A 21,152-nucleotide genomic window follows, 5' to 3' on the forward strand; every position below is an offset into this window, starting at 1 on the left:
ATGTATTGAAGCATTAGGGAGTAAAGCGGCATGATGCATGTGACCTGCCTGCAAATAGTTCCTAAAAAAAAGAACATTAATATGTAAGTAATGAGAGAGAGTGATAAAAACAAATTGCCAAAATATTTTAAATTGGTGGGATCTGCATAGATGGTATATGGGAATTATTTGTTCTACTTTTACAACTCTTCTGTAATTTTTAAATTATTTCTAAATAAAAAGTTAATAAAAATCCTGGGCTGGGCATGGTGGCTCACACCTGTAATCCCAGTACTTTGGGAGGCTGCGGTGGGTGGATCACTTGAGGCTAGGAGTTTGAGACCAGCCTGGCCAACATAGCTAAACCCCATCTCTACTAAAAATACAAAAATTAGCCGGGTGTGGTGGTGCACACCCGTAGTCCCAGCTACTCGGGAGGCTGAGGCAGAAGAATTGCTTGAGCCTGGGAGACGGAGGTTGTAGTGAGCCAAGATGGCACCACTGCACTCCAGCAGCCTGGGTGACAGAGCGAGACTCTTTCTCAAAAAAAAAAAAAAAAAAAAAGATAGTAAAAATCCTCTCTTCCATAGAAAAGCTCTTCAAAGGTTTGAAAGCAATTACCACATTTATTCTATTCTACATTTCTATCTCACTCATTTGTTTGCTCTTCACTCATTCATTTATTCTTTGATAAATATTGATTGAGCACTTGCTTTGTACTATGCCCAGAGCTGGGCACTGTGGAAGTGGTGGAGAAGAAAGTCAATTCTACCTGGCTCTCATGGAATTCAGGAGCATTTGGTGGAGTCCAAAGGTAATCAAATTATTCTACAAGTAATTGCATTATTTCTAACTCTGATAGGGCTATGACGTAAGAATCAGGGAGGGTGGGGTGGTATGAGAGAGCCTGCCAGAATGTTCTGAACCTGCTAAGTGGACCCAGCATTTAAGGTTGTAGGGGTGCAAAGGGCAGTGTGCCAAAGAGATTAGCATTCCTTTATGAAAAATCTCTTGGCTGAGGGGAAGGATTTGTGAGCCCAGGTGAGCAGCTTTGGACAAGCTGTTCCATTTGTCAAGTTGTTCCATCTGCTTCCTTAAATGTCACAAAGTATTGAAGAGAGATTGCCTGGGCTTGAATGACAGCTGCTGTTTCCTAGCCATGTAGTTGTGAAAGAGGATAGCAGAGCCTTGGTGCCTTCATGTAGATTGAGACCCTTTTCTCCCATCAATCATAGCTATGCCTGATGGCATGGCTATGGCAGTTGGGTCCCTTGCCACACAATTTCAAGCCTGGGTCTGAGTTGAGCCCAGATGAGTCCTGGGAACAGAAATTCCAACAGGAATCATGCCAGTTTCTGTAACAGGATTTGCCTTGCAACCTAGATGAGAAAACTGAGCTTTAGAGTCATCAGCATGTATTTTTTTCCCAAGAAAAATAGCCATTAAATGTGGGGGTGGATTTGAAGATCAAGCTGAGAATGTGCATGTGAAGCTTAGCACTTAGAACATAATACGCCTCCAACAAATGGCAGCTATCATTCTTTTCATCACTGATACCAAGGTGGGCTGAGTGAAGAAAAATGATATGGCTTAGGATGCTGGATATTTAATACCTCCAGGGCACTGTCAAGGGACAGGGGACAGGGCTCCAAATGGAAGGATGCAAGAACTTGCTTTTTTTTTCTTTTTTTTGAGATGGGGTCTTGCTCTGTCGCCCAGGCTGGAATGCAGTGATATGATCTCGGCTCACTGCAGCCTCCACTTCCTGGGTTCAAATGATCCTCCCACGTCAGCCTCTCGAGTAGGTGTGACCACAGGTCCACATCACCATGCCTGGCTAATTTTTTATTATTTGTAGAAATGGGATCTCCCTATGTTTCCCAGGCTGGTCTTGATCTCCCGGACTCAAACAACCCTGGCACCTTGGCCTCCCAAAGTGTTGGGATTACAGGCATGAGCCACCACACCCAGCTGAGAACTTACTTTCGCCCATCTCATAGTTTTGCTTGTCATGATCACCTAGTATTCTAAACAGTCAGTACTCGAACTCTAGTGCAATATTATTCATTCAATGAATGTTTATTGAGTGATTGCTATATGACAGACACTGTCCAGGTGCTGGGGCTACACAAGTAAACAAAACAAGTAAACACTTAGCTTCATATTTCTATATACCATGAGAGTTTTCACAGTGCTTTCATGTCCATGATTTCATCTGTTCCTCACAACAATCCAATGAGATAGGTACTATTATTATTTTCATTTTATGGGTGGGGGAACTGATATATCCAGAGATTGATTAATTAACTCAAGAGTGATAGAACCCAGGCCCCCAGACTGTAGTTTAATGCTCCCTTCACCACACACACATTCGGAATGGCCACCATCCTGATCTACCTCTTGCCAGTCTCCCTCCTGCCAGTGGGCCCCCAGGGCTTTCCAGTCTGACTTCTGCCTCTGGACCCCACCCTCCTCCCCCACTTGCTCTAGATCTTGTCTCTGCCACAGCAGTCCAGTTGATCAGTCAGCAAGGATTTCTGAAGCACCCAGCACCATGATTTTACCATGATTTCCCAAAGGGCTACTTGGGTCTCAGTCATCTCAGTCAATCTAGACCAGCAGGCTGGCCTACATTTTCTGAGGTGTTGCAGCTATGCAGAATTGGTTGGACTTTTTGCTGGGCCCCTCTATGGTGGTGCTCTGGGAGGGCACTCTCCTGTGTTCAGATACCTGGGGCAGAATTAGAGGAATTAACAAAATAACAGTTTTGGATGCCAGGTTCCCCATTAGGAGTTTGACTCTGCTCTCCCTCAGATTTGGTGGCATTTGGTCTCCTGCTGGTAATACACTTCCTGTGACCTGGAAATCCTACTGCTATATTCCTTAGGTTTGGCCAGACTTTAAAACCTGCCAGATCAATGCAACTTAAACAACTTCTAAGAACATCTCTTTACCAGGTGTTATTTAGAGAACGCAAGAGATTTAGGTCTGCTCTGAAATATTACATTGGTACTATATAAACTTTCCCAGTACACAAAGCACTCAGGCTTTTGGACATGTTTCCTCCTATTAAGTCATATAAATAGCTTAATAAAACAGTACTTGGTTAAAAACTATTTGAATTCCCCACTGAACAATGGTTATATTCAACTCCAAGAAAACGTGGAAAGTGCAAAGGCTTTGGAATTAGATGGATCTGTTTTCAAAACATTACTCCTCCTCTTAAAGCTGTGTGACTCTAGGCTTCTTACTTAACCTCTCCGAGTGTCAGTTTCAATTACACATATCATGCCTGTAATCCCAGCACTTTGGAGGCCATGGGGGGTGGATCATTTGAGGTCAGGAGTTTAAGACCAGCCTGGCCAACATGGTGAAACCCCATCTCTACTAAAAATACAAAAATTAGCCAGGCGGTAGTGGTGCACACCTGTTATCCCAGGTAGTCGGGAGACTGAGGCAGGAGAATTGCTTGAGCCTGGGAGACGGAGGTTGTAGTGAGCTGAGATCACGCCACTGCACTCCAGTCTGAGCAACAGAGTGAGATCTTGTCTCAAAAAAAATTGCAATTGTATTATTTTCATGTACGGTATCTACAATAAATGGAAAATAGGACAATAACAGACATACAACAGGGACTCAGAATTAATGTATCTTATAACGAGCTTTAGGAAGAAATAATAACAGATGCCAGTTATAGAGCACTTACATGTCAAAAAACATACTCAGCTGGGTGTGGTGGTAGGCACCTATAGTCCCAGCTACTCGGGAAGCTGAGGTGGGAGGATTGCTTGAAGCCAGTAGTTGGAGGCCACGGTGAGCTATGATGAGTACAGTGAATGGCCACTGCACTTCAGCCTGGGCAACAGTGAGGTCCCTTATCTAAAAAAAAATGTTCACAAGGTATTACAAGGATAATCTTCTTTAATATGCACAGTAACATTTTAGCTAGATGCTATTATAATCTCCACTTACATATATGGAAACTGATGCCCAGAAGGATTATGAAACTAAAACTTAAGTGGTAGTTGCCAAACCTATTTGGTTTGGCTGTAGAGCCTGCATGCTTTACCACTATTTCCCTGTCTTTAGTGCTTTGCACAGGAACCAAAGAAGTACGTCTTTTAGGAAAGTCAAATGTTCCTTCTACTCTACCAACACTCTCTCCACTCCTATTCCCTCTTTTAATCTTACGGACACTTAATTTAGGAATCCTTTTCTTGAAATATCTGGAATCAATAGCCTGGCTCAGTCCAATATTTTAACAATTCAGTGTAGTCCACATACACTCAGGTGAATGAGTTTAATTTTAACAGTTTATTGAAAACAGAACAGATATACAGAAATGTGCATAAAACATGTATGTAGATTTTAACAAATCGTTAGAAAAGAAATACCCATGTAACCACCAAGAAAGATCAGAAATCAAACACTAGGATGCCACAGAAGCCCTCTGTGGTTCTCTTTTTAATCAAAGCTCTTCTCTCACCCCCAGGCGGAATCACTAGCCTGACTTTTATAGGAATAGTTCCATACTTTCTTTTAGTTTTTGATCATCTCTGTATGCAAGTCTAAGCAATATAGTTTAGTCTCACCTTTGTTTGAACTTTATATAAATGGATCCACACCGTAAATATTCTTTTTTTAAAAAAATCTTTATTGTGATATAGTGTACATCTTTAAAATTCATCCTTTGAAAGTGTACAATTCAATGGTTTTTAAATATATTCAGTTATATGATCATCATCACAATCAATTTTAGAACATTATAACATCACCACAGAAAGAAACCCTGTACCTATTAGCAGTCACTCTGTTTTCCTTCCTACCCCCAACCCCTGGCAACCTCTAATCTACTTTCTATCTCTGTGGATTTGTCTCTTCTGAACATTTCATATAAACAGAATTATATAATATGTGGCCTTTTGTGTGGCCATCTTTCACTTAGCATAGTGTTTCCAGGGTTCACCCATGTTATAGCATGTAAAAGCACTTCTTTCCTTTTATCCATTCATTAATTGATGGACATCTGAGTGGTTTCCCCTTTTCGGTTATTAATAATGACACTATGCACATTAGTATACAAGTTTTTGTGGCCGGGCACGGTGGCTCATGCCTGTAATCCCAGCACTTTGGGAGGCCAAGGCAGGCAGATCACGAGGTCAGGAGATTGAGACCATCCTGGCTAACACGGTGAAACCCCGTCTCTATTAAAAAATACAAAAAATTAGCCAGGCATGGTGGCGGGCACCTGTAGTCCCAGCTACTCAGGAGGCTGAGGCAGGAGAATGGTGTGAATCCGGGAGGTGGAGCTTGCAATGAGCCGAGATCATGCCACTGTATTCCAGCCTGGGTGACAGAGCGAGACTCCATCTCAAAAAAAAAAAAAAAAGTTTTTGTATGGACATAGATTTTCATTTCTTTTGGGTATTCACCTGGGAATAGAATTGCTGGGTCATATAGTAATTCTATCTTTAACCTTTTGAGGAAATTTCCAAACTATTTTCCAAAGTGACTGCACCATTTTACATTCCTGTGAGCAATATTTCAGGATTCCAATTTCTCCATATCCTTGCCAACACTTGTTATTATCTGTCTTTTTAATTATAGCCATCCTAGTAGGTATAAAATGGTATCCAATTGTGGTTTTCATTTGCATTTCCCTGATGACCAAATAATGTTGAGCATCTTTTCATTGGCCATTTGTATATCATATATATTCCCTGGAGAAATGTTTACTCAGATCCTTTGTCCATTTTAAAATTAAGTTGTCTTTTTATTGTTGAGTTGTAAAACTACTTTATATATTCTAGATAAAGATCCTTCATCAGATATATAATTTCCCTATACTTTCTTTCATTCTGTGGATTGTCTTTTCCCCTTCCTGACAGTGTCTTTTTATTTTTTAAACAAGGTCTGGCTTTGTCGCCCAAGCTGGAGTGCAGTGGCGTGATCTCGGCTCACTGCAACCTCTGCCTCTCAGGCTCAAGCCATCCTCCTACCTCAGCCTCCCGAGTAGCTGGGATTACAAGCACATGCCACCATGCTGACTAATTTTTGTATTTTTTGTAGAGACGGGTTTCATCATGTTGGCCAGGCTGGTCTTGAACTCGTGAGCTCAAGCAATCCACACCCTCGGCCTCCCAAATTGCTGGGATTACAAGCGTGAGCCACCATGCCCGGCCCTGACAGTGTCTTTTGATACACAAAATTTTTGAATTTTGTGAGCCAAGATCGTGCCACTGCACTCCAGCCTGGGCGACAGAGTGAGACTGTCTCAAAAAAAAAAAAAAAAATTAAATTTTGATGAAGTCTAGTTTTTCTGTTTTTTTTTTTTTTTTTGTTGTTGTTGTTGTTGCTTATGCTTTGGTGTCATATCTAAGAATGCTTTGCCTAACTCAAAGACACAAACATTTACTTCTATGACTTCTAAGAGTTTTTATAATTTTAGCTTTTATACTTAGGTCTATGATTCATTTTGAGTTAATTTTTGTACATGGTGTGAGGTGGTAGTCCAAATTCTTCCTTTGCTTGTGACATCCATTTGTCCCTGCACCATTTGTTGAACAGACTTTTGTTTCCCATTGAATGGTCTTGTCATCCTTGTCAAAAATTAACTGACCATAAATGTATGAGTTTATTTTTGGACTCTCAATTCTATTCCACTGATCTATATATCTATCCTTATTCCAGGACCAAACAATTTTGATTACTGCAGCTTTGTAGTAGGTTTTGAAATTGGGAAGTATCAGTTCTCCAACTCTGTTCTTCTTTTTCAAGATTGTTTTGACTATTCTGGGTTTCCTGCATTTCTCTCTTTCTTCCTTTCTTTTCTTTCTTTTTTTTTTTTTTGAGACAGGGTCTCACTCTGTCACCCAGGCTGGAGTGCAGTGGTGTGATCTTTGCTCACTACAACCTCTGCCTCTCGGGTTCAAGCCATCCTCCCATCTCAGCCTCCTGTATACCTGTAGTCCCTGCTTCTCAGGAGGATGAGACAGGAAGATCACATATATACATATGTAACTGTGTAGCTGGGACTACAGGCTCAGGCTTGCACGACCATGCCTGGCTAGTTTTTGTATTTTTAATAGAGACAGGGTTTCACCATGTTACCCAGGCTGGTCTCAAATTCCTGGGCTCAAGTGATCCACCCACCTCAGCCTCCCAAAGTGCTGGAATTAGAGGTGTGAGTCACCACACCCGGCTCCCTGCATTTCTGTATGAATTTTAGGATCAGTTTCTCAGTTTCTACAAAGAAGCCAGCTGAAATTATGCTAGACATAACATTGAATCTACAGATCAATCTGTAGATTGCCATTTTATCAATATTTGGCCCTCCAAACCAGGATGATCAAATGTCTTTCATTTATTTATATCTTTAATTTCCCTCCACAATGTTTTGCAATTTTTAGTGTAAGCTTTACACTTCATTTGTTAAATTTATTCATAAGTATTTTTGATGTTATTGTAAATGGAATTGTTTCCTTAATTTCATTTCCAGATTGTTCATTGCTAGTGTATAGAAATACAATTAAATTTTGTATGTCTTGTATTTTACAATCTTGTTGAACTCATCTATTAGTTCTCATAGTTTTTCAATGGTGTCCTTAGAATTTTCCATGTACAAATGATGTTATCGTTCAATTCCCACCTATGAGTGAGAACATGCGTTGTCTGGTTTTTTGTTCTTGCGATAGTTTGCTGAGAATGATGGTTTCCAGCTTCATGTAAATGACGAGTTCGTGGGTGCAGCACACCAACATGGCACATGTATACATATGTAACAAACCTGCATGTTGTGCACATGTACCCTAGAACTTAAAGTATAATAAAAAATGATGTCATCTATGAATACAGATGGTTTTATTTCTTCCTTTCCAATCTGGACGTCGTTTATTTCATTTTTATCTTGTCTAATTTCCCAGACTAGAACCCTTAATACAATATTGAATGGAAGTGGCAAGAGAGGACATTCTTGACGTGTTATAACATTGCTTTCTATTTCACTAATTTCTATTTATCATATCATCGTTTTTAAATTTTATTGGGCTTATTTTGTTTGTTTTCTTACATCTTGACATGGACAATTAATTCATTAACTCATTAACTCGTGGATTTTCATCATTGCTTACAGATACAAGGGTGGGATTTTTTGTTTTGTTTTGTTTTGTTTTAGAGACAGGGTCCGGCTATGTTGCCCAGGTTCATGTGATCTTCCTGTCTCATCCTCCTGAGAAGCAGGGACTACAGGTATGCAGCACTGTACCCAGCTCCCACAATTTTTGATATGAGTATTTCCATTATTGTTCAGCAAAAAATATTTTTAATTCCACTATCATTGTTCTTTGACTCATCAGTTATTTTAGAGTATGTGTCTTGGTTTCCAAACATACTGACATTTTCCAGTTATCTTTTTATTATTGGTTTGTAACTTACTTGCATTGCAATCAGATTTTAATTCTTTGAAATTTGTTGAGGCCTGCTTTCTGGCCTAACATATGGTCAAATTTTTTTTTTTTTTTTTTTTGAGACAGAGTCTTGCTCTGTTGCCCAGGCTGGAGTGCAGTGGCATGATCTTGGCTCACTGCAAGCTCCACCTCCCAGGTTCACGCCATTCTCCTGCCTCAGCCTCCTGAGTAGCTGGGACTACAGGTGACTGCCACCACGCCTGGCTAATTTTTTGTATTTTTAGTAGAGATGGGGTTTCACCGTGTTAGCTAGGATGGTCTTGATCTCCTGACCTCGTGATCCGCCCGCCTCAGCCTCCCAAAGTGGGTCAAGTTTTATAAGGGTGTTGTATGTGTATTCTGTAGTTGTTGGCTGTGGTGTTCTATACATTGGCTATTAGTTCATTATTAATAACATTGTTCAAAAATTCTATATCCTTAGAGACATTTTTTGTCTCCTTGATCAACTACTGAGAGAGGTGTGGTAACACTTCCCATTCTAATTTTATATTTGCTTATTTCTCCTTTAGTAAATTAATTTTCCTTTATATATTTCAAGGCTTTGTTATCAGTGCATAATCATTCAAATTTGCTAAACTTCCTGGTGAGTTGGAACTTTCATCATAATAAAATAACCTTCTATATCTGTCATAATGCTTTTTGCTTTTAAGTATATTTTGTCTGCTATGAATATAGCTATACAAGTTTTCTATCTGTTATATATTATTTGCATGATTTTTCTGTCTCCATGTTTTTACTATCAACCTATGTGAACCCTTATATTTTGGATTTGTCTCTTTTCAACAGCATGTAGTTGTGTTTATTAATCCCATTTGACTTTATTTTTTAACTTGAGCCTTTAGCTCTTAAAATCTTTTACGTTTTATAACTTAAAAAATCCTTTTATTGATACGTACTATTTATACATATTTATGGGATACATGTGATCTTTTGATACATGAATACAATATTTAATGATCGAGGGTAATTAGGATACCTATCACCTTGAACATTTGTCATTTCTTTGTGTTGGGAACATTTCAAATCTTCTCTTCTAGCTATTTTGAAATATACAACATATTGTTTTTAACTATGGTCACCCTATTGTGCTATTGAACACTATAACATATTATTTTAATGTAAGCCATTAACTAATCTCTCCTCAACCCTCCCCACCACACACACCCTTCCCAGCCTCTGGTAACAATCATTCTACTCTCTACCTCCGTGAGATACACTTTTTTAGCCCCCACAGGTGAGTGAGAACGTGCAATTTTTATCTTTCTGTGCCTGGCTTATTTCAGTTAACATAATGACTTCCAGTTCCGTACATGTTGCTGCAAATGATAGGATTTTATTCTTTTTTATGGCTGAATAGTATTCCATTGTGTATATATACTCCATTTTCTTTATCCATTCATCCATTGATGGACATTTAGGTTGATTCCATATCTTGGCTATTGTGAATAGTGCTATAATAAACCTGGGGGTGCAGGTATTCATTCAATACACTAATTTCATTTCCTTTGGCTATATATCATATGATTTCTGGATGGTATGATAGCTCTATTTTTCATTTTCTGAGGAACCTCCAAACTGCTCTCCATAGTGGCTGTACTAATTTACATTCTCAGCAACAGTGTATAAGGGTTTTCTTTTCTCTGCATCCTTGCCAGAATTTTTAATTTTTGTCTTTTGATAATAGCCATGCTAACTGGGGTCACTGTGGTTTAGATTTGCATTTCCCTGATGATTAGTTGAGCGTTTTTTCATATATTTCTTGGCCATTTGTATGTCTTTGAGAAATGTCTATTCAGATCCTTTGCCTACTTTTAAATGGGATTACTTGGGTTTTTTGATGTTGTGGATCATAAACATTTTAAAAAATTATTCCTATATTTGGGTTAAAAGTTATAATTTTATTTTATGCTTTTATTCGTCCCATTTATATTTCTTTCTTGATTTAAAAAAAATTGAAAATTTTGTGTTGATTATTCAACTTTTTCCCCTCCCTACTATTGAGAGCTTGGAAATTTACATCCTGTTGCTATTATTTTAATAGTCACATACTATTAATTACTAGATATATAATTACCTTATCAGAATGTAAATTTAATAAATACCTAAATAACTTCCAATATGATACCAGGCCCTTAGAAAAGTTGAAATCCATTTAAGCCCCTCCTGACGTTTTTTCTGATTATACGATACATTAAGTTTATTTTTTAAAAAGGAGAATAGATGTTTTTCTGATTTCTTCTTCTGCCAATGTTCTCTTACATTGCCCACGTACTACCACTTCCTTTGCTCTTCATTCCTTCCTGTATTTATTTCTTTTAAGGTCATGTTCCTCCTGAAGTACATACTTCAGAATTTCCATTAGCTTGGTTTGCTGGTTACAAACTCTCTGTTTTGTTTGTCTAAAAATAACTATTTTATCCTCTTTTTGAAAACTTTTGTGAGTGATGCTGCCCTTAGAATGCCAGGTTAATATGTGCAGCATCTCCCATAAGCACCCCCATCCAGTCTTTGATATCCCTGAGCCGAAGCCCGAGTTTGAAGTGACCATATGCTCTCAGAAACCTTGGTGAAATAACAATGCCTATCTGAATAGGTTTGATGAGACACTTACATGAGATAAGGATGGAAAATTCCTGGCACAGAGGTTGAAGGCAACTAAAGGGAGTTATTATTCTTTCAACTGAAGGCATTGGCTCTGAATCTTAAGGATTTTAAGGGTTTTGTGTTTTGTTTTTGTTTTTGTTTTGTTTTGCAATTGGAAAATGAAATGTGGCCTCCTTAGAACCACCAGAGCTAGAATTCTTGTAATTGGAAGCCCCCTTACCCCCAACCCCTCTCCTATAATATGAGGCCAGGATAAGGTATGCTCTGTATCCAACTGGAGCCAATTTAGCAAATGCTCCTCCAAGCCCTATATGAAGAGACCTCCGCTTGGTTCTAATGACCCAACCCAGGCACCTTTACACAATCAAAATTTTTTGCACAGCTCCGAGATACAGTCTTCGTCCTTTCTGATGCCACCAGGTCCAACTGCAGAACACCTGATTTGGCAATGAAGCCAATTTAAATGTAGAACACGATTCTGCTTAGAGGCCAGGGTCAGATGTCGTAGTATTGGGGAGCAGAAGCAAGAGTCTAAAGAAAACCCCTAAGCTATTGCCAGCATCACCCCCGACTGTGTGAAGTAAGCAACCTGCCTTCTCTGCACCTCCAAGATCCTCCACCCACCACCACCACCATTCCAGTGTTCCATCCACAAGAGAAAGGTCATGCCCCTGAGATGAAGGTGCTTTGTCTTGAAATGTAGATTGTTTACTCCAAGGAATTCTAGGTATTGGAGTTGGAAATAAGAAGGCAGAAAGAAGCAGGTAAAGTACCTTGGCAGGCTGAAGCTGAACTTAACAGCAGTTGAAAGGCATCAGACTGTTCACTCACTTCCAAACATCAGGAGTCAAGAACAAGCAACTCCTTTGCACTTGGGCAGTCCAAATGCACGTGGTCTTGATCCCTCCAAAGTTCCCACAGGAGTCTCTTAACCACACTTTACATGAGAGAAGGAAGGCTTGCTTCCCCAGAACCAGAAGTAAGGGAAAATGGAGTGCTGCAGACTGAATTATGTTCCCCCAAATTCATTGTAATCCTAACTCTCAGTACCTTAGAGTGTGACTGTATTTAAAGATAGGGCCTTTAAAGAGGTAATTAAGGTAAAAATGAGGCCCTTAGGGTGGGCCCTAATCTGACTTGTGTCCTTATCAGAAGACGAAATTTGGACACACTGAGAGACCCCAGGGGCACATATGCACAGAGAGGATGGCCAAGCAAGAGGGCAGCCATATGCAAGCCAAGGAGAGAAGCCTCAGGAGAAACCAACCTTGCTGGCATCTTGAAGTTGGACTTCCCAACCTTCAGAACTATGAGCAATACATTTCTGTTGTTTATAAACCACCTAGTCTATGGTATTTTGCTATAGCACCCCAAACAGACTAAGACAGCACTGTAACAAATTATCACAAACTTGGCTTAAAACAAGAGAAGTTTCATTTCTCACAGTTCTAGAAGCCAGAAGCTTAACATCTGTTTCTCTGGGCTGAATTCAAGGTGTCAGTAGGACTGTGCTTTATTCTTTGCCTCTTCCAGTTTCTGGTGGCTGCTAGCATTCCTTTGCTTATGGCTGCATCACTAATCTCTGGTCATTGCCTTCTCTTCTTGGTGCACCAATTCTCCCTCTCTTATAAGGGCACTTGTGATTTAGATTTCAGCCTGCCCGGAAAATTAAGTCAAAAAGCCTTAACTTAATCACACCTGCAAAGACCGTTTTACTTTATAAGGTAACATTTACAGGTTTCAGGGATTAGGACTTGAAACATTTGGGTGACCATTATTTAGCTTCATACAGAGTCCAAAATCTTTGCATACAATTTCAGGAAGATCATGGATTCCAGGTGGGCACATCTGCTCTGGAGTTGCATTTCACCACAGATACCTGTGGACAGATATTGGAGACAGGCTCATTTACTTATTCACAAACCTCTCTACACCTCAGAACCAGCCGCAGTGCTGGTTAAAAATACTAAATACAAAACCACATCCCAACCCCTAGTCCTAGTAAATCTGAATCCACCAGAGTTGGGGCCCAGAGCCTACATTTCTTTTCTTTTCTTTTCCTTTTTTTTTTTTTTTTTTTTTTTTTGAGACGGAGTCTTGCTCCCTCGCCAGGCTGAAGTGCAGCGGTGCGATCTTGGTTCACTGCAACCTCCGCCTCCCAGGTTGGAGCGATTCTGTAGCCTCAGCCTCCCAAGTAGCTGGGATTACAGGCACGCACCACCATGCCCAGCTGATTTTTATTTATTTTTATTTTTTGGTATTTTTAGTAGAGACGGAGTTTCACCATGTTGGCCAGGATGGTCTCGATCTCTTGACCTCGTGATCCGCCCGCCTCAGCCTCCCAAAGTGCTGGGATTACAGGCGTGAGCCACCGTGCCCGGCCAGAAGACTGCATTTCTAACAAGCTCCCCCAAATGACTCTGATGTCTTGCACCCATACTTGAATGGGTATTGGTTGAGAGCCTTGTTCTCCAGCTCTCCTCTCTGTTAAATGGACATACTGCTACTTCTTTCACAATAAAAGAGATGTATGTGAAAGCCTGTTTCCGCAATGCACGTGCTAATGCTCTTCCCGCCCCTTCCCCTCTTCCCCCTCTTTCCCCTATACCAAGGTGAAGAACTTTTATTATTCACTTGATTTTGGACCCACTTCGTGTTTAATGCACCTGGCCTAAGATGCAGAGTTGAGCTCAGGGAGAAGGGAAGGGTTGGGGGAGGAAGAAAGAGTCGCAAATTCCCGGGTAACAGGCAGATTGGCTCCATCGGTCTAATCAAGCTGCACTTGACGCTCCGCGGGCCTGCTGCGCCCCCGCCCCCTCAGGCGAAAACTCGCCTCTGCCCAAGGCTGTGCAGGGCGTCCGCCCCCGCACTTCGCTGATTGGCCGCACTGGCCCGCTCGTCACGCTCTTTTGTCTCAGCTGGCAAAGGATAAAAGCCGCCGCGGCCGCCTTAGGAACCGCGCTGCCTCATCTCGGCTACCCCTGGTTGGGCGGCCCTGCGAAGCAGCTCCTTCGGGCAGCCCCGGGTCGCTTGGCGGCCAAGGAGGCTTCAGTTCTTTGCCCCCTGCAGGACGGAGGAGACCAGAAGGCGGAATCCACAGCTGGCGACGCGGGAGTATCAGCTGCCCACCAGCGGAGCACAGGTAAAGAAGGCGGGTGTGATTGCCCGGCGGGGAGAGGGGTGGGGGAAGACCCACCAGTACTGGGCGGCTCCCCGCTTGGAGAATCGGTGACTGCGAGGCAGGGGTAGGAGTACTCTCGTGGCCCGGCTGCGCTGAGGGAGGAGGTGGGGTTCACCTGGATACTGCGGGCTAGGTAAGATTTGCTTGGATTTGGGGGTGGGAGGAGAGGCGAAGGGTAGCGGGGGGAGGAATCTCAAGCTGTTTGCTTCGAACCTCCTTTGCATCTCCTCGTCTCTTTCTGGGAGGAATATGTGGGTGGGTGTGTCCAACTTCTATTCCCTTTCTCCGTGTCAGGCCATCAAAGCCGCATCTGAACTTGAATTCTGTGCAGCTGATTGCAGAGCTGGTAGGCCGACGGCTTCCCGGGGGAAATGTAATGCGGAGGGTCGGGGGATGGTCTCTGGCTTATAGTCAGGAGGGGGCAGAGAGAATTTTTCGCCTGGCAACAGCGGAGGTGGTGGGTAGCAGGATGACGGGTGAAGCTGCTTCTAACCCTTCCCTTCTCTGGCCTTCTCCGCTGTGGCGCAATCTTGAAATCTCAAGGACCCGGATCTGCGACCCCCTGTGGACAGAGGTTGACCGTACCCCGGAAAGGAGCTTTCTCACGGAGGCCACTGGTTGCAGAGGCTGGAAGTGAAATAAAGGCACGCTCTTGTTTCAGAGTTCGTGTAAGAATCTGAGAAATAACAAGGGGGACGGGGGTGGGGGGCACTTTGAGAAGGGGGTGTGGTTGAGACCAGAGACCATGAGGTTAATGAGATCTTATTTTATTTCCACAAATCTGCTATCATTGTACTCTATCTGGAGAGCCCAATATCAGCTCCAAACACTGCTACACCTAGAATTTGAAGCAACAGTTGCCCTCCCTCTTGGAGGACTGGTGGGAGGGATGGATGTGGCTGCAAAAAGCACCTTGCTAGCACGCAGGCATCGGGTAGCTCTGGGAGGTTGTAAGTGTCAGTCTCCTATAGGATTATTTTTAGGGTAGTGGGCAAATATAAAATGTACTGCAGGATATTCAGGTAGGGAGAGAATGCAGCTGCAGCCCGCTCCCTTATTAACCAGCCCCCCTTTCTTTTTTACAGCCCCTGCTGAGATAGGAAGGCAGAGCCACCTCCTCTCCTCTCCCACCTGCAGATTAAGCTTTTCTAAAAAGCCTAGGCATCTTCTTATATTCAGATACCCTATCGTCGTCAGTCATGGCTAGCATCATTGCACGTGTCGGTAACAGCCGGCGGCTGAACGCACCCTTGCCGCCTTGGGCCCATTCCATGCTGAGGTCCCTGGGGAGAAGTCTCGGTCCTATAATGGCCAGCATGGCAGACAGAAACATGAAATTGTTCTCGGGGAGGGTGGTGCCAGCCCAAGGGGAAGAAACCTTTGAAAACTGGCTGACCCAAGTCAATGGGGTCCTGCCAGATTGGAATATGTCTGAGGAGGAAAAGCTCAAGCGCTTGATGAAAACCCTTAGGGGCCCTGCCCGCGAGGTCATGCGTGTGCTTCAGGCGACCAACCCTAACCTAAGTGTGGCAGATTTCTTGCGAGCCATGAAATTGGTGTTTGGGGAGTCTGAAAGCAGTGTGACTGCCCATGGTAAATTTTTTAACACCCTACAAGCTCAAGGGGAGAAAGCCTCCCTTTATGTGATCCGTTTAGAGGTGCAGCTCCAGAACGCTATTCAGGCAGGCATCATAGCTGAGAAAGATGCAAACCGGACTCGCTTGCAGCAGCTCCTTTTAGGCGGTGAGCTGAGTAGGGACCTCCGACTCAGACTTAAGGATTTTCTCAGGATGTATGCAAATGAGCAGGAGCGGCTTCCCAATTTTCTGGAGTTAATCAGAATGGTAAGGGAGGAAGAGGATTGGGATGATGCTTTTATTAAACGGAAGCGTCCAAAAAGGTCTGAGTCAATGGTGGAGAGGGCAGTCAGCCCCGTGGCATTTCAGGACTCCCCACCGATAGTGATCGGCAGTGCTGACTGCAATGTGATAGAGATAGATGATACCATCGACGACTCCGATGAGGATGTGATCCTGGTGGAGTCTCAGGACCCTCCACTTCCATCCTGGGGTGCCCCTCCCCTCAGAGACAGGGCCAGACCTCAGGATGAAGTGCTGGTCATTGATTCCCCCCACAATTCCAGGGCTCAGTTTCCTTCCACCAGTGGTGGTTCTGGCTATAAGAATAACGGTCCTGGGGAGATGCGTAGAGCCAGGAAGCGAAAACACACAATCCGCTGTTCGTATTGTGGTGAGGAAGGCCACTCAAAAGAAACCTGTGACAACGAGAGTGACAAGGCCCAGGTTTTTGAGAATTTGATCATCACCCTGCAGGAGCTGACCCATACCGAGATGGAAAGGTCAAGAGTGGCCCCTGGTGAATACAATGACTTCTCTGAGCCACTGTAAGGGACCACCCCCAGGTTTCAGTGAACCCTTACCTATATTCAGCATCCAGTAGTAGGAAAACTGGGGTGGGGGTGGGGGTGGGGCTTCTAACTGCATGAATTAATCCACAAAGTGGCTATCTTTTGGGGTGGAGGAGAAAGGGTCTTGGATACCAGCACATTGGAGGGAGATAGCCTGACCTCTGTCCTTGCTCCTTCTCCCTGCAGCCTACGGGTCTGTTTTCTGTGTGTGCCCATTTCCTTGACAGCTTTATTCTTTGTGAAAGTGGTATAATTTATTGTTAAATATTTGAACAATAAAAAAGGTACAAAAAGTGAAGTACAAATTACCCAAATCTCTCCACCCTTATATAATCATTGTCAACCCTTTGATGAGTGCCCTTCTAGATATTTCCATATACCTATGTACCCAGATAGATATATGCATAGATAAAAGTGATGAAATATAAGTGCTGTTCTATCTGTATTTTTTCACCAAACAATATATGTTGTGAGCTTCTATGTCAATAAATATATGTACCAGCATCTGCCTTAATGTGTCTGTGCTATTAGGAAGAATTTAAAAAAAGAAAATATAGTAAAAATCTGTAAAGGGGGGTTGTACTCTGAGGTGGGGTTTTTAACCGCATTTTGCAGATGAAAAAAAATAAATGGGCTGAGATACTTCCCAAAGGTAAAAGGACAGAGCCCCCTTACCACAACTAACCTGTCCCTTCGCTCAGAGAGCCAAATTGTGACACCCACTTGTGGACAAAACACCAGTGCTTTCTTCTCTGATATACCCAGGAGTCTGATGGGGGATGGGGGAGTCTGGTGCTGAGGTGTAATAGCCCAATGTGGGGATTCCAGGGGCTCCATTTCTGTTCACTTTGGAGATGGGCAGTTCTTCATCTGGGCAGATTCCTTAGATCGTTGTTGCTGTTGCTGCCTCTGGACAATGTCCTGGTCACAACAAGGAATCTCTCCTGTGGGCTGACACCACCTTCTGCCCCCTCCCCAATTAAGGAAAAGAGAGAGCAGCTACTCATGGGAGCTCAGCATTAGCAGGCTCAGCTCCTGACGGCGCCAGAGCCTCCCCCTATAAACTCTGAAGCTATGCGCTAGCGGACACCGGCAGCCCACGGACTCCAAGTTAGCTTGGGAGGCACAAAAAGTGATATATTTGCTGGAGAACGTGAAGGAACATGGGAATCGGAAAGCCAGGAAGCCCTGCACTCTATGTGAGCAGAGCCAAGGGCATTCATGGGAGAGGGAGAGAAAAGGGGAACCACCTCCTCGTCTCATCCTGTAGGGTGATAAAAGAGGACTTGTGTGTGACCTCAGGCCCCAAAGGTCCCTATGTTTCTTGTAGGTGCCTAGGTCCCTATTTTTGCGAGCAGGACAAGGCTGGGGAGTAGGGTGGAGGTGGTTGTACTTAAGGCAGAGGTCGAGTGTGAAATGAATATGCAGATTTGGGACCCTCAGGGAGTCTGCCCTGCTGGAAATAGGGGCTTCATGGAGCTGAGAGGATAGAGTATGAAGCAGTGAGCGCTGGTGTGTGGAGGAGAAGCACAGGGCTGGATGGGTGGGGGAGAGGAGAGAGTGCTGTGACCTGTCAATTCACAACTTTATTGACTGGGACAGGGAGCCTGGGAGATATCATAGACCCTAGGGTTTCAAACCAGCCTCTGGGCTGTGTTGTACCAGAAATGGCTCAGGTTGAAGGTCCCATGGAGGGGTATTGGGGTTCTGATTATGTTGGCTGTTGATGGTCCACTCCGTGGGGACAAAGGGGGTTCAGTCTGAGGCCCCGAGGAAGGAGTGGTAGCCAGGCACTACAAGAAGTGTTCCCTGGGCTGCCATGCCAAGAATCTGGCGTGAAGTGCTTCTCTTTCTAGAAACAGGCTCTCAGTTACTCCCTGGCTTATTGCCCCTGCTCCACTCATGACCCCACCATTTGACCTTACAACCACCACCCCACTGCCCTCCTGGAGCCACGTACAGCTGCTGGTGGAGGGCGTGGAGCTCAGTCTCCTGTGCTCTGCCCAGTCTCCCTTCCCTCCTCCCCACAGCATTCAACATTTACCTTAAGCCTCAGCCTCCTTTACCCTCATGGCCAAAAGGAGACTGGGAGGGCCCTTCTGCCTCTGACTCTTTTTATTTGAGACGGAGTCTCACTCTGTCTCCCAGGCTGGAGTGCTGTGGCACAATCTCGGCTCATCACAACCTCCACCTCCCAGGTTCAAGCGATTCTTCTGCCTCAGCCTCCCGACTAGCTGGTATTATAGGCGAACGCCATTGTGCCTGGCTAATTTTTGTAGTTTTAGTAGAGACGGGGTTTCGCCGTGTTGGCCAGGCTGGTCTTGAACTCCTAACCTCAGGTGATCTGCCCACCTCAGCCTCCCAAAGTGTTGGGATTACAGGTGTGAGCCACCGTGCCAGGCCTCAGCTTCTGACCTTTTAGCTTAACAAAAACTGGGTCAGGAGCAAAGACTCAAGAGGGTCATTCCTTGCATCCTTCTGGGGCATCTCTGGGCCGCTGGCAGCAATCTCAGATTCTCCAGAGCCAAGAGGGACCCCTTGTGCACCCCCAGACAGGAGGCAGCTCCACTCAGGCCCCCAAAGCCAAAGAGGCCCCCAACATTCTCCAGCTTGCATAGAGTTTAACCCTTAATTCCTCCCTAAATCTACTGCTGGGTGATATCTACCCTTCTCATCTAGTACAGATTCGAATATTGTTCCATTTCCTGCTCACGTTTTTTGGTTTTACTCTATAAACACTTGTTGAGTGATTTGTCCAAAGACACAGATTATGCTGCTATTTCTTTCTATTACCAGGGGGAGTAGAAAAATGAAAAGAAAAATGAATAAATCCTATCCATACCACTACCTTCCCTTACACTGGAGTGAGCTTGGATGTTCAGTATAGACCACTGCTTTCACTGCTTAGAAAACCTGTTTTGTGACTCATTCCCTTTCATCCTCGCCCCCCCCCCTTTTTTTTTTTTTTTAACTCTGACACTGTCTTTTAGTTTATTCAAGAAATATGCATTCTTCCTAATTGGATACCTGGGCATTCAGATCAGATGAATAGAGTTACCTAAAAGGCTTTTAGAGAATTTTGTGTCGGATAGCCTTCATTTAAAGATATGGGCTTATTTTCTTCCTTTCTGCCTTCATTCTCATTGGTCGCTAAGAGATGAGAAATTGCTATTTCATCTTGTCAGAAGAAACCAGTCTCTGAGTGCCCTTTTACACGATCTCCCCGCTTCCTGGCATCTTGTCCCTCCGTTTCCATGACATCCCCCTCTCACAGTTCCCGCTTCCTGACCTTTTGATGCCCACTTCTCGGTCTCCTTTGCTGAATCTTCTTCCTGATGCTTCCATAATAATGACACAATAAACATCATTAAAATTTTTATTTTTTTTTTGAGACACGGTCTCGCTCTGTTGCCCACACTGGAGTGCAGTGGTGCAATCACGGCTCACTGCAGCCTTGACCTTCCTGGCTCAAGCAATTCTCCCATCTCCCGAATAGCTGGGACCACAGGTGCATGCTACCATGCCTGGCTAATTTTTTAATTTTCAGTAGAGACAGGGTTTTGCCATGTTTCCCAAGCTGGAAAATTGCTATTTTTAAGAGCTTATTGTGTGCCAAACATCCTGTATCAGGCTCTTTGAAGGCGTTGGTTCCTTGAATCCTCATCTTAACCCCATATGGTATTGCCATTTTTACATATTTTAGATGAGGAAATAACCTGGAACATTAAGCAGCTCACCTAGGGTCAGGCAGCTAGTTAGTGGTAGAGCCAAAGGTCACATTCCTGGGGACTGGCTCCAAAGTCTATAATTCTTTTTCTTTTTCTTTTCTTTCCTTTTTTTTTTTTTGAGATGGGGTCTCGCTGTGTTGCCCAGGCTGGAGTGCAGTGGCGCAATCTTGGCTCACTGCAAGCTCCAACTCCTGGGTTCACACCATTCTCCTGCCTCAGCCTCCCAAGCAGCTGGGACTACAGGCGCCCGCCACCATGCCCAGCTAATTTTTTTTTTTTTTTTGTATTTTTAGTAGAGACAAATTTTCACCTTGTTAGCCAGGACGGTCTTGATCTCCTGACCTCTTGATCCACCCGCCTCAGCCTCCCAAAGTGCTGGGATTACAGGCGTGAGCCACCACACCCAGCCCAAAGCCTATGCTTCTTACATGTCTCCCATGTTCACGGCACCCTATCATGTAGGTGTTATTATCTGCAAGTGACATGTAACGAAATTGAGGTTTGTAAAAATTCAGGATAATAAGGCCTGCCTTTCCAGGTGTGCCCTTTATATGAGTGATTAACACAGGGTTGGTCCATTGTAGACTCCCACAGACTCTCAAGAAATGGCAGCTACTGGGCATCTGCTGAAATGCATTACTCTGCTACTGAAGGAAGGACAGGAAAAGTTAAATGCTGTCCATGCCATGCATACAGTGCTTATTCAGTGTTAATCTGAGGATATGACAGTCTGGTTTCAGGAGCTACAATGAGCTTGGCCCCTGACA

At 43.6% G+C, this 21,152-nt stretch overlaps 1 protein-coding gene across 2 annotated transcripts; it reads left to right on the forward strand.

Moving 5' to 3' along the window:
- The first annotated feature begins 13,969 nt into the window (after positions 1 to 13,969).
- ZCCHC12 (zinc finger CCHC-type containing 12) lies at positions 13,970 to 17,187 on the forward strand. Of its 2 annotated transcripts, none has more exons than XM_002832033.6 (4): positions 13,970 to 14,190; positions 14,524 to 14,575; positions 14,773 to 14,897; positions 15,315 to 17,187. In XM_002832033.6, exon 4 carries the CDS (start codon positions 15,429 to 15,431, stop codon positions 16,635 to 16,637), a length of 1,209 nt encoding a protein of 402 aa, XP_002832079.2. In that variant the 5' UTR covers positions 13,970 to 14,190; positions 14,524 to 14,575; positions 14,773 to 14,897; positions 15,315 to 15,428; the 3' UTR covers positions 16,638 to 17,187. The 2 variants fall into 2 exon arrangements, with proteins under 2 accessions (XP_002832079.2, XP_024096869.2); XM_024241101.3 differs by having other exon boundaries at positions 14,773 to 14,873.
- The last annotated feature ends 3,965 nt before the right edge of the window (positions 17,188 to 21,152 follow it).

This window comes from Pongo abelii, chromosome X (genome assembly GCF_028885655.2).
Source record: "Pongo abelii isolate AG06213 chromosome X, NHGRI_mPonAbe1-v2.0_pri, whole genome shotgun sequence".
NCBI lineage: Eukaryota > Metazoa > Chordata > Mammalia > Primates > Hominidae > Pongo > Pongo abelii.

Coding starts and splice junctions, on each gene's coding strand:
- ZCCHC12 (XM_002832033.6), top strand. CDS start 15,429: ATGGCTAGCATCATTGCACGTGTCGGTAACAGCCGGCGGCTGAACGCA.